The sequence below is a fragment of the Protobothrops mucrosquamatus genome, unplaced genomic scaffold (assembly GCF_001527695.2).
Source record: "Protobothrops mucrosquamatus isolate PMUCROS unplaced genomic scaffold, P.Mucros_1.0 scaffold992, whole genome shotgun sequence".
Taxonomy (NCBI): domain Eukaryota; kingdom Metazoa; phylum Chordata; class Lepidosauria; order Squamata; family Viperidae; genus Protobothrops; species Protobothrops mucrosquamatus.
In genome coordinates this window covers 358,548-371,225 of record NW_015387231.1, presented here as the reverse complement: position 1 = coordinate 371,225, position 12,678 = coordinate 358,548, and the positions used below count along the sequence as shown (strand labels likewise).

The 12,678-nt window shown below is 40.6% G+C and overlaps 2 protein-coding genes across 2 annotated transcripts in view; both read left to right on the top strand.

Moving 5' to 3' along the window:
* Positions 1-6,631, top strand: part of LOC114922819 (methylsterol monooxygenase 1-like) — a gene marked incomplete at its 5' end in the record, with an annotated part of 10,908 nt that extends 4,277 nt beyond the window's left edge. Inside the window, one exon of the mRNA XM_029284826.1 lies at positions 5,861-6,631. Within this exon, the coding sequence (XP_029140659.1) occupies positions 5,861-6,084 (224 nt within the window). The remainder of the gene's footprint in view (positions 1-5,860) is intronic.
* A 4,683-nt stretch (positions 6,632-11,314) lies between these two features.
* LOC107290875 (methylsterol monooxygenase 1) overlaps positions 11,315-12,678 on the top strand; it is a 12,949-nt gene continuing 11,585 nt past the window's right edge. The window contains exon 1 of the mRNA XM_015819813.2: positions 11,315-11,654. Coding sequence (XP_015675299.1) covers positions 11,403-11,654 — 252 coding nt within the window. The 5' untranslated portion in view covers positions 11,315-11,402. The remainder of the gene's footprint in view (positions 11,655-12,678) is intronic.

Here is a 12,678-nt window from a genome sequence, read left to right as displayed (position 1 = left end):
TTTAAAATTATTTAAACATAACTATTGGAAAAAGTTGTCACTAACTTTTCAGTGACATGCTTCTAAATTCTTCAGATATTGTTTGGGCAAAAACGGTTTTCACTACTTAAATAGAATATTGAACAGATGAAAGAAAAATATCTGAAGAACAAGAAAACCAAAGAATATCTGATCAGGAGATACCATCTAGAAACAAGGATGATTAAGGAAGCATTGGAAATAATAAAGCATCAAATAATGGCTATAGCCAAGAAGATCTACAAATATGGACCTCAAATTGCACACTATTGGCAGAATCTCCAATTTCAGTCAAATCAGAAATGTTCCAGAACCTGAATTAAGATGCTTTGTAACTCAAGATCAGGTAGTTAACTCAACGCAATGGTTTTAAACAAATATTTAATCCGGGAATCCTTAACAGAAACTTACATCTCTGAAGAAGCATCCAGAAGCTGTACATTTGTCCATTTACGTTGGTAAAAACAATAATTCCTTCATATCAACTTCTAGCGTGAATTAATATAGGGTCTGTCCTTTTGCATTCCCATGCTCATCTCAGACAAAGAGATTCCAAACTGGCACATAGCCAGGATATCCTGTGATGAACTTAGTAACCCCTTCCACTGACTTGTTAACATAGGATTCACTGAACAGCTAAAACTACATTACCCATAAGCCATCTCTTAAGGAAACAGCGCTTAACCCTTTAAATGCCAAACATTCTAATATACAGATCTCAAGCCAATATATGCTCTGACCAGGGTTACCCTGCTCCAGCACACTCCCCGCTTGGAAATATAAATTTCCACTACTAACTAACTAAGATAGGCAAAAAACGTAGCATTAAATCATGCAATTCTCATTACTAACTATTAACTAAAATAGGTAAAACATGGTTTCAAAACATGCATAACTATAAGGTAAATACAAAACATGCACAACTATAACAGAGATAAACAAGGTGTTACATCAAACAATGCACTCATGAGGTAAATACAAATACATAGTTTGAGGTTCAATCTTCCAGTTCGGTTTTCTTCAGCAACAGGACCAGGTCGGTGATTGGCCTGGTCTAAGAGTCTTTGAGTCACGATCTGACTCATGTGGCTTCATGATCTGGGCCTCAACTTGGCGAACTAGTCCATGAAAACTGGGTGGGGTCCGATGCACAAGTCCCATGGGCCAAGAGTTCTGGTATGCGTCCTTGTCTCTCAGCAAGACAAGATCTTCTTCCTGTAGGAAAAACTGGAACCCAAAAATTCTCAGGAACAAAGGAACCTGGATCCACAGGATGCTCAGGAACAGAAGAAGCTGGAACCACATGAAACTCAGGAACAGCAGGAGCTGGAACCACAGGAAACTCAGGAACAGGAGGAGCTGGAATCACAGGAAACTCAGGAACAGCAGGAGCTGGAACCACAGGAAACTCAGGAATAGCAGAAGCTGGAAACTCAGGAACAGCAGGAGCTGGAGCCTCAAGAACAGCAGGAGCTGGAGCCTCAGGAACAGCACTGGAACCACCGGATACTCAGGAACAGCAGGAGCTGGAGCCTCAGGAACAGCAGGAGCTGGAACCACTGGTGGAATGTTGATGATGGCTGCTACTGTTGTCATGAGGGTAGTGAGGACCTCATGTGTGGGCGTGGGTGTCTTTGATGACATAGAGTCCATAATTTTGCAGGGTATGCCAATCATGCACTCCCACGCTTCGCCCATGCCTTCAGACATTTGTCAATCACTGGATCATGACAAATACTTTCAATAGTCTGTAAGACCTTGTAGACTCCTACAAAACTGGTTCTTGGGATGCTAAGATAAGTGATCAGGATGGTCAATACTATGCCCAATCTCAGGTGTCTCCACTTAGAGGAGCATTCAAAGTGGGCTGGTTTTAGGAATTGGGTAAAAGGTGGTTTTTCTGTCTCTTTGCTCATTGAGGGCAAGCAGATGATCTGGACGATTGTTTTCTTGTCCTGTCTGAGAAATTTACTGGGTGTCTGAGGTTGAACATTGGCATGTTGATCTGAAACTAGAAGCATATAGCGTTTTGGTCTCCATGGCATCAGGCTGTCTGAACAAGCCAAGAACTCAGGACCTTTTAGCCAGATCAATTCTGTCAACTGTGTCGCAAGGGTGGGCCACGTAGCTTGGTCCACAAGGTTCTTATCTGTTGGCACATGGTGCCATTGTTCAGGGCTTAAAGATGTTTCAATCTTTTCTACTCTATTGCCTACATAAACGTAGAAGTGTCTGCTTTGGTTGCAGATGTAGCTTGACATCACCTTGCTGTCTGGGGAGAAGGTGTAGACTGTAGCTCAAGGCCATTTTCGTTCTCAGATTGGTGAGTTTTACGGCCAATATGGTACCACAGAGTTCTAACCTTGGTATGGTGTGGCCTTGTTCCATTGTTAGTTTTGCCTTTTCCATGACGAAATCGACACTGCAGCTCTCCCCGCTGTAGACTCTGATGTATCTTATGGTTGCAATCACCTTCGTTGACACATCTGGGAAAGCGTACAATTCTTTCTTTTGTACGGTGGCGGGTGAGCTGGAGACATACGTGCGTTGCACTTGTATGCTTTGGAGACAATTTAGGAGTGTACTCCATGACTCCCAGTCTTGTTTCTGTTCTGGCAGATGAGGCCTGTCCCAATGTGCAGTGCTTTGGGAGAACACGCGTAGCTGCAGAGATTGCTTGTCCACTTTGGACAAGGCTGAGTCATTGTGACTTTCACTGGTCTGGAACACTGTTGCTTCCAAAACGGATTTGGTTGTTCTTGGCATGGTTTTAGGTGAGGTGTTCTTCCATTACTGAGAAGAGGTTGTTGAGATATTCACCTGGGTTGAAGTTTGCAGTTGGTCAACACAGATNGTTCCTGGGATGACCCATTCAGGTTCCATCTTAAAGGCAGTTGAGGAGCTTGTTGGGCCTCTGACCATTCCGTGGTAGGCAAAGGTGACAGGGGCGTCTACTCTCAACGGAGCCAAAATTTTGGCTTCAGGAGTTAGGAACAGTAAGACAATTGGGGGGAACTGGTCGACACAGAACATTCCTGGATGACCAATCCAGAATTTAGGAACCGTAAGCTCCCATTTAAGCTTTCCTCCCCACTGTGCTCTGTGGCACAGAGCACATTTCTTTGCTTGGGGAATGGTGGGTCTGTACACACTAATGTGCAGTTGAACTTGGCAGGCGCTTCTGGGCGCTCTTTGGAGCCATATTGGGGCTCCTTGGTTGAAGGAGGAGTAGAAGCTGCTTGTTGTAGCTGTCCATCCTACGAAAGCTTCTTCCATATCCACTTCTAATAAGAACATACGTTTGGGGGAGACTCCTCCTTAGGCACTTAGTAGAGTTCCTGTAATTTCTGCCAGCGTCTTTCATGGTAAGTGCGGTTGATGTCCCATTTCCACAACAGGTTCGACCGCATGGCTTCAGTAGGCTTTCTTTGTTGCCTCAGGTTATAGGGTACCTGGGGTGGCTTTGGCTTCAGTGGAGCTTGAACATTAGCTTCTATGTACAAGTCAAGGTTAGCTGGTTGCAGCATTTCTGCTTGGCTGGCTGGTTGGAGTGGCTCATCCAGGCCGGTTGGTTGAACTCCTTCTTCCAAATCAATGAGATATTTCTCCATGGTTGGGACAGGCTTAGAAAGCGTCCTAGCTATTTTGAAGAGGATACAATGAACTTTGCTCTTTGACCACTAGGGGTCACTCTATCTGGGTGGGCACTTCAGGGAAATTCCCTCTTTGGCCACCAGGGTACACCATATGGGTGCTTCAGCGAAATTCACCCTTTGACCTCTAGGGGTCACTGCTTGCAGGTCAGCCACCAGGGTGCTCTTCCTCGATGTTCACCCTTTGTCCACTAGAGGGCTCTCTCTGTGCGTAATTTAAGGCTCATGTGAAGCTCCTTCTTTAACCACTAGGGGGCACTTGAAGAAAGGCCAGCTAAATTCTGTCTTCTTAGAACCACGTTGCACGTTAGTGGCCACCTCAGATTACTGAGCTCCTACTAGTTCCCGTAAATTTCTACCTGGTCGTTACGTTCAAGCTGTTGACCACCTGGAGATTACTGAGCTCTGACTAGCTCCCATAAATATCCACCTGGTCATTACGGCTTTGTGATAAAAAGCAAGGTTAATTTGCTGCCTTTTTTCTTCTTAATTTTCCCTCAGCAAACACACCACTAGGGGTGACTGCTTGCGTGAGTGATTACTTCGTGTGAAGTTCACTCTGTGCCCACTAGGGGATGCTGGTTACTTTGGATGAATTCAGGGAACTTTGCTCTTTGACTGTCAGAGATACATTCTGCTTAGTTAGAAATTTCAGTGAAGTTCCTTCTTTCACCTCCAGGGGTTGCTATTAGCTTGGGTTGGTGCTAGCCTGCTATTTGCAGATCAGCTACCAAGGTGGGGGGGTGCTGTTCTTCCAGCAGGGCTATTGCCTTGCAAATATAATTGGTTCTTTCCAGGTTGCCACTAGAGGGGATTACTGCATTGCCTATGTTTGAGAGGGGTTTGTCCTAAAACACATTCCTTTAATTCCAAGGAGGGGGAGGTGGAACTCAAAAGTGCACCAACCCTGCCAGATCAGATTGACTGGAATATACTATGGGAGAATAGGAACAACTCATGCTGGACTAGGTTTGTATGTATATGGAATATAATCACCATGTAGAAACTTGTAATAGTAAGTTACTTATCTCTTCTCAGAGCTGAGAAGTTTTATTTTATTTTTCTGCATGTAATAATCCCAACAGTTTGAATAGGCACATAATTTTTTCTGGAATATATATATATCTGTGAAAGTTATTTAATGGACTAGTACAGATGTAAGAAATATTCTTTAAGACTTTCCAAAAATGCATTTTAGAAGATTCAAAGCCAGTGTCGTGCCTCCATCTGAGCCTGAATCTGCGGAGGAAAATGAACTGGAATGGGACCCTATGGAGGCCGAGGGAGAGTTGTCTGTGGCTTCAGAGGAATGTGGGGAAGAGCAGGCTGAGGCAGGCCAGGGCCCTTCAGGATTGGAACAGGAGAAACAGGAGAGGCAGAGTTCAGGTGATGAGCAAGGGCCACTCCCACTTGATCCTAGACCACAGAGAGTGGAGAGAAGGAGGGAACAACGTAGGCAGGCTCAATTACTTGGGAGGTGTTCTCCACGAGGAGATTGAGATTTAAGGAGACGCTGTGGGGAGGGGCAGAGATTGAGATTTAAGGAGATTGAGATTTAAGGAGACACTGTGGGGAGGGGGATTTGTCAGAAACAAACGCTGATTCTTGGAGTGTTGTGTATTGTTGCTCATCACTTGTTCTGTGACTTCTGTTGGGAAACCTGGAAACTCGAACTATTGGATTGACTGAAAACTGCTCAGGAAAGTTAGGATTCAAACAGACTCGTTAAGTTTTAGTTTTCTTCCTTGTTATCTCTATGGCCTTGAGTACTTTCTTATGCTAACCAGATTGTATTTGAACCTACTTTCAGCCACAGTGGGCTGAAGGGGCGTGTGTGATTCTTTTGTTGGAGGCTTGCCAGCAAATGTGGGAGCATTTGGGGAAAATTTGGAGCAATTAAAGAACTGTTTGAATTGCCAGCTGACTGCATTGCCTCTGTGCTTTGCCCTGGATCATCACAGCCATGTTGATACTAAAACTAATTAAACATCTAAAGTCCTAATCATATATTCATTTACCCCAGGGGTAGTCAACCTTGGCTCTTTTATGACTCGTGGATTGATTTACCCATTGAACTCAATGGGACTTATTTCCAAATAGATACAAGATCCTATTTCAGACCTTTAGCACTAAACAAATTGTACATAAAATGCGAGAAATGGCTTCATATTATTAAAATGTGCATTCAATTATGTTTCTTTTTAGTGGCTATGATATTCCTCTGAATCCTTTACATTTGCTGCCCTTTTATGCTGGATCCCGCTTTCATGACTTCCATCATACGAACTTCAATGGCAATTACTCTTCAACTTTCACCTGGTGGGATAAACTCTTTGGTACTGATTCACAGTACAATTCTTACAAGGGGAAAATGAAGAAAGAGAAAGACACAGTGGAAAAGAAGATAGAATAAATTTCCCATTTGCAACACTCAATGGCGGGATCAAAGAGGCTTAAAACTAGAAAACGTAACAATTATTGCAATTCAAAACAAAACACAGCTATTAACAAACAAACCAAGCTTAGGTTTGCAGCAGGAAAAACATTCATTGATGCATTTTCCAAATGATTGTGCTTTTTCTATCCTATAGATAAATTAAACAAATACTGTACAGTATATATATTAAAAAAAGGTTAAATATGACCAAATGATTGAAATTATGTAAAAAAGATATACATTAAAATTAAAATGAGGGGTATTTTGCATTAATGTAAAGCCTAAAGTTTAGAAAGGACAGCTACACTGAGTTCACCAAGTAAAACCTTTGTGGAAATCCTCTTTCCCAATTAGGTATAAAAAAAAGTATATTTAAGAAAGCATCTTTCTTACAAAGAATCTTTTAACTTGGTTATTAATGAATGTTATTGTAATCTGTATTACACATAACTGTAAATTGCTGATTTGATTATTACAGTAAGATAATTTGTCTTATAGTAGCTGTGGTTGATTTTTTGTCATGTTTTCTATACAGCAAATAAAATAATATTGGAGTTCAAGCTATTATTCCCTGGTTCCTTTGCTTTTTTTGCTTCGTTACAGGCAAGCTGGACGAAATGGGGAGTGATAGAGAAAGTGAGAGTAGTTGCTGGAGCTGTTTGCTGGAAGCAGGCCAGGGAGAAGGAGAGGGAGGGACAAGAGATTGGGTGGGGTATAGCTGTATAATTTTGGGACAGTGAACAGTGTTTTTGTGCCAACATTTTCTACTTCTGATGTCCTCTCAAAAAACAATGCTTACTCTACTTTTTTTACTTGAATGTAATAAAAGCGATTAATAGTTTAAAACAGTATACATATGAAAAAGGCTGCTGGAAAAAGAAATCTAAATCAGAATATCTTGAATACAAAATGATTGGCTGGGGTAACTGCATTTCCTTGCAAGAGTTGCGCTATGGGTTAAACTACATGTTTATTTTTACAGAAGTCTTTCCCCCCAAGATGACAGGAGGCCACTGCAAGCCTCCTTATCTTGTCTTCCCCACCCCACCATACCTTTTAGGCTGTTTTCTTTAATTTATATAGTATTTTTATTTTGTTTCTATTTAGTCAAATAGATAGGAAAAGCAGCTCATTTTACTCCACTGAGATGAATCCTCTGAGCCACTACATCTTACAATCCTAAATCCAAAGCTGCCTATTTAAAAGAGAAACATGCAATACTTGTATTGAGGCATCAGATTAAAGACATTGATAACAGCACTTCCCCAGCAATCTGGATGTCTCCCACCCTGATGATGTTCTGAAAATCTGGGGAAACTTGATAATGCAGGAAGTGGGTGGTTGTTGAGCCCTGTTAGGTTTTTTCTTTGGTGCATTGTGTTTGTTTTTTCAGAGTGTGTGATCTTTATGTTATAATTCTTTACTTTTTAAAATGTAAGTTCCCAGAGCCATTTGGAATTGGGCACCCTTGAAATGAAATGAAATCATGGCTTCTATCGTCAACTCCAATGTTAGACCTAAGTCACAGTGAAGCCTGAGTCTTTGAAGGATTCAGGGCCAAGTTAAATAATCATAATCATGTATTGTGTCATATAAATGGGAAATGATGCAATACCTCCCACCTATTTTTTTCAGATACCCCTCTGGTATCTTACCTGTCAGGCAGAGTTGCAGTCCTTCCCTGAATCAGCTGGCCTTTCCCTTAGGTCAGTGATGGCGAACCTTTTAGAGACCGAGTGTCCAAACTGCAACCCAAAACCCACTTATGCATCGTCGAGTGCCGGGTGGGTGTGACCCATTGGCTGGGTGTGGTCCACTGGCTCAATTTCAACTTTGCAAGATCTTTTTTTTCTCGCAAGACGTTGAAATTGACTGATTGAACCCTTTTTTTTGCATACGGCGGCGGAGGCGTAAAGTGAAAAGGTTTTATAAAACCCAGCTGTAGGCCTAGGACTGGGGCGACGGCGTGCGTGCCCACAGAGAGGGCTCTGAGTGCCGCCTCTGGCACCCGTGCCATAGGTTCACCACCACTACCTTAGGTTGTCACTGTGTCCTGGCTTTCCGTCTTGGGATCTCCAATTTCTCTTTGTTCCAGCAGGGGTGATCCGACGTTTGGGGCTGGGAAAAAAACTTACCCAGATGCGCACTCCCCTCTTCAGATATCCCCGGCTGCCAATGATGGAATGGATGCAAATCCAGGAGGAGCCCCCAAGGCTGTTATGTGCTCCTGGCTACTTTCCTTCATGACCAGAGGCAAGCTCGCCTGACCAATAACCAGCCAAGACACAGTGAAGGCCTTTTGTTTTGTTTATTCCAATAAGCGGAAGAGAAGCTTTCAAAGCTTGGTTCTTTTCAAAGTTTTAACCCAAAATATTTCCTTTTTTTTATTCATCCCTATCACCGGCCGCTACATCCCTCCTCTTTCTCCATTGGCTGAGGTACTATGAGGTTACACTCTTTCCGTCCGCTTATACACATTTCCTGATAACATATTAAATCATATTCACATATACAGTAAGAATAAGAAAAATTAGACATTTAAATGGTTATTTTAAACTCTGTAGATATTTATGTCCCCATTTTAAAACAATAGGTTCTTTTCCTCCTTTTCAATTTAGTGTGCCTTTCCTCTTATCTTATTCAGCTCATTTTCCTATTCTCCAATTCAACCTGTCTTTCCTGGCTAGCCATTTCCTTTTACAGCTATTTTTTTTATAGGCTTCTCTTCTTCTTTTCTCAGACCCAGCTATTTTTGCCTATATGTTTATCTTACTTCCTTTATGTTATATTTTCCTGACTCCCACCAATTGTACTTATTCTTCTATTCAATTAGTTTCCATTGTATTGTAGGTTTAACTGACTCTGAAGATTTATCATATTGATGCATATTTATCACCAGTATGCAAGCCAGGCTATTACATTTTCTTAAATTGCACATAGTAAGCCCTAGGACTCCCAATCTGAGTCCATCAGTGCAAGATATTCAGGGCTTAGGTTTGGAGATCTCTTTTCTGCTACTTCCCTAGTCAGGGCATATGAATTGCAAATCACCTGAAGGGGCCTGGTTCCCCCCCCTGGAATTTGCAGGAAGTTGTTCCTACAAAGTTTTAATGACACAGGGCAAGAATCAGGCTGGAGCTTTACTGAAAGTAAATGAAAGAGAAGGCTCAGTGTGATTCTGAATGGTGTGTGTGCATGTGTGTGTGCAGCTGCTTCTACAAAACAGGCAATACAAACATTCTGGATACATTTTCTCTCCCACCAGACAGAAGTCCAAGGTGTTCAGTACTTGCTGTGGCAACTATTGCCAAATGCCATCACTCCATAAATACATTCAACTGGCTTATTACAAAACAAATGGGGCAAGAAAGAAAACTTTACAATGACTTCCCACCCTCCCCCATAGTCTTCCTAATTTTCTTCTGAGGCTTCATGTGGGGACCAATGGCTCCATGACTCCTTTCTTCTTCTGCAGCTTTCAGAGGCATCTGGGGGAATGGTAGGACTTGGGAAGATGTTCCACTCAGGTTGCATGGTGGCTTTTTAGTGGATGGCTGGATTCAAAACCCAATTCCATGGCTCAAATGGATGGAGGCAGTGTCTGGGTCAGTGTGCTCTGCTTCCAAAGGTTGGGGGGGGGTCATCTATACAGGGCTGAAAGACCTGAGAACAAGATCTCCTCCCCCCCCTTTCTGGGTGGACTCTCCCAAGAGAGAAAGACAAAAGGCATGGTGAACAGAGGATAAGAAAAAAGAGAAGTAGATGGGGGGGGGTAGCTTACAGGCAGAGTTTGAAAAGGCATTAATACTGCAGTGGTTAAAGAAACAGACAAAATGAGGAAATGACATATGAGGACAAAAGAAAGGCTGGATTTTGGTAAGAGAACATAAATGAAAGGTCTCATTTCTGAACTAAACATTTGTAACATGTTAAAGACTTAAGGACTTGCAACTTGAAAAAAAATGCTGGGCAGCTTGAGAATGCTGAAAGCTCCAAGTAATTTTAAAAGCCTAATATTTTAAGGTATGCAATAGTTGCCCACTGTCAGTATTATTATTTGTACTCTCTTTAGAAGTCTTAACAAGAATAATTCGAGAAGATAAACTGATTAAAGGTTTAGAAACTAGGAAAGAGATATTTAAATTACAGGCATATGCAGATGACTTAGTCTTTATTTTGGAAGAACCCTTAGAATCTGGCTCAAGACTATTACAGGTCCTGGAAAACGATGGAGATGTAGTGGGGTTGAAGATTAACAAAGAAAAAACTAAAATGTTAGTTAAGAATATGACCAAATTACAAGAAAATGAGCTAGCAGAAAAAATTAACATTCAAATAGCTAAAAAAGTAAGGTACTTGGGGATTCAACTGACAGCAAGATGCATCACACTTAAAAGAAAAAAATATGATAAACTAATAGATCAAATTACTGTGGATTTAGATAGATGGAAAAACCTACAGCTCTCCTTTATGGGGAGAACCGCAACAATTAAAATGAATGTGCTTCTTAAACTACCCTTTCTATTCCAATGCATAACGATTAAATTAGGCAATTAGGAATTAAATTTAAGTTATTCCAAGACGTAAAAGAAAGAGGAGGATTCGGCCTCCCAAATTGGGAAAAATAGTATCAGGTGGCAACATCTGCTTCATTAAAGGAATGGATGCACTTAAGGAATAGGAGATTGTTAGCACTAGAAGGCAATGACATGCAGACAGGGTGGCACATGATACTATGGAATGGGAAACACAAGGCACATCAGTATTTTCAGAAACACTATATTAGACAAGCACTATTAGATGTGTGGATTAAAATTAAAAAATCTAACTACAAGAAAATCCCCAATTGGATTTCGACATTGGAGATATTTCTGCACCCAACATTTATGAATTTAGGAATGGTNGTATCTAGAGAGCCATTACAATTGCTCATCTAAAACTTTTTAGCTCCTACATGTGTGTTTTTACAGGCACCTGATATGAGACCATTGTCAAAATGCAAATCATATCCATATGCTCAGGATGAGAACAATTATGAATTTCATTCTTTTGGGAATCTTTACATGGGATCTAGATGGAACCACTGTCAAAACAAACCTTTCTCCAAATATAAATTCTAGCAATCACAAATCTGTTTGTGTAGTGTGTGCTGCTTGAACTAGAATAAAGATATTAATATTGTACTGCTATTTCTTTTTCTTATCATTTATTGAGTTCTCTCAATAATTTGACATTTTACAGATTCATAGAAACTTTGTTAAGAAACTATCAGTGTGATGTGCCAGAACTGAACAATGATGAATAACAGTACTGAGATACTGCATTCCGCCTACCTTGCTGTAGAATACATTGACTCTTTGCTGCCTGAAAATCCACTACAGCAACCACTTAAAAATGCTTGGACCTATATGCTAAACAACTACACTAAATTCCAGATTGCAACTTGGGGTTCACTTCTCGCTCACGAACTTCTCTATTTTTTAATATGCTTACCCGGATTTGTATTTCAGTTTATACCTTATATTCAAAAATATAAAATACAACAGGTAAGATGAAATTTTAACGTTGTAAGAAGAGAGCCATGTTAATCTATAGTGTTAAAACATTAGGAGGAGTTTGGTAGCACTTTATATAGCTAAGACTTGTTATTAAAATGAATAAATGTTCATGATCTGCAATTTACTTCATCAGACTAATGTAGGATTTAAATTGGAGTGAGATAGTGGGAGTAAGGGCAATATCATTGATTAGGCAAATGCAGTTTATATGTAAAATAGATTCCTATTGTATTGGTTAGAATTTGTATTATGTTAAAAATACAGTGTTTGTTTAGACATTCTGAGATTGCTAAAACTTTTGAGAGGTATGTCTGTCTATCCATCCATCTGTGTTATTTTGGACCTGTCACTCTCTTTCAACCCGACCACCTCACAGGGTTGTGGGAAGAATAGGAGGAAGGAGTTTTAAGTATGTTTGTTGCCTTGAGCTTATAAAACATGGGATAAAAAATAAATTAAAAAAACATGTAAGTTCAGCAACGTCTCATTCATTGATGGAGTTAAAGTCCTGTTTTTCCAAAACTGGCACTTTGAGATATGCCATAGAATGTCCAAAAAGGTTGAAATCAAATATCATTTTTTTCTTATTTTGAGTGAAGAAAATTTGGTGTCAAATTTGGTATCCATTGATTCTTTTGTGCAAAGTTTGTCCCATTTGTCCTATGTAAAATTTAGAGGGGCATTCCTGGTAAATGATGGCATGAATAACATTAGAGAAAGACCACATGAAGGCACCTCCAGTCGTGTGGTGTATATTTCTTGTGGCCTGTGATGATGACGTTGAAGCAAAATAGATACATAAATTTATTGTAAGATTTGGTTCCATATTAGCATTTTTTGTTATTGTCTCTGTTATTTGGAGAATTTGTTTAGGTTGGATAATTGAGTAGCTGTATGCAAGAGTGGGCCTGCCATCCAAGTGCCTGAGATAATGTATCTTTGTCTAGTATGGGCTGTAGCTTACTAATAATGTGTTTCCTTAGTTTGAACTTTGAGATGTAAGTGACTAGGT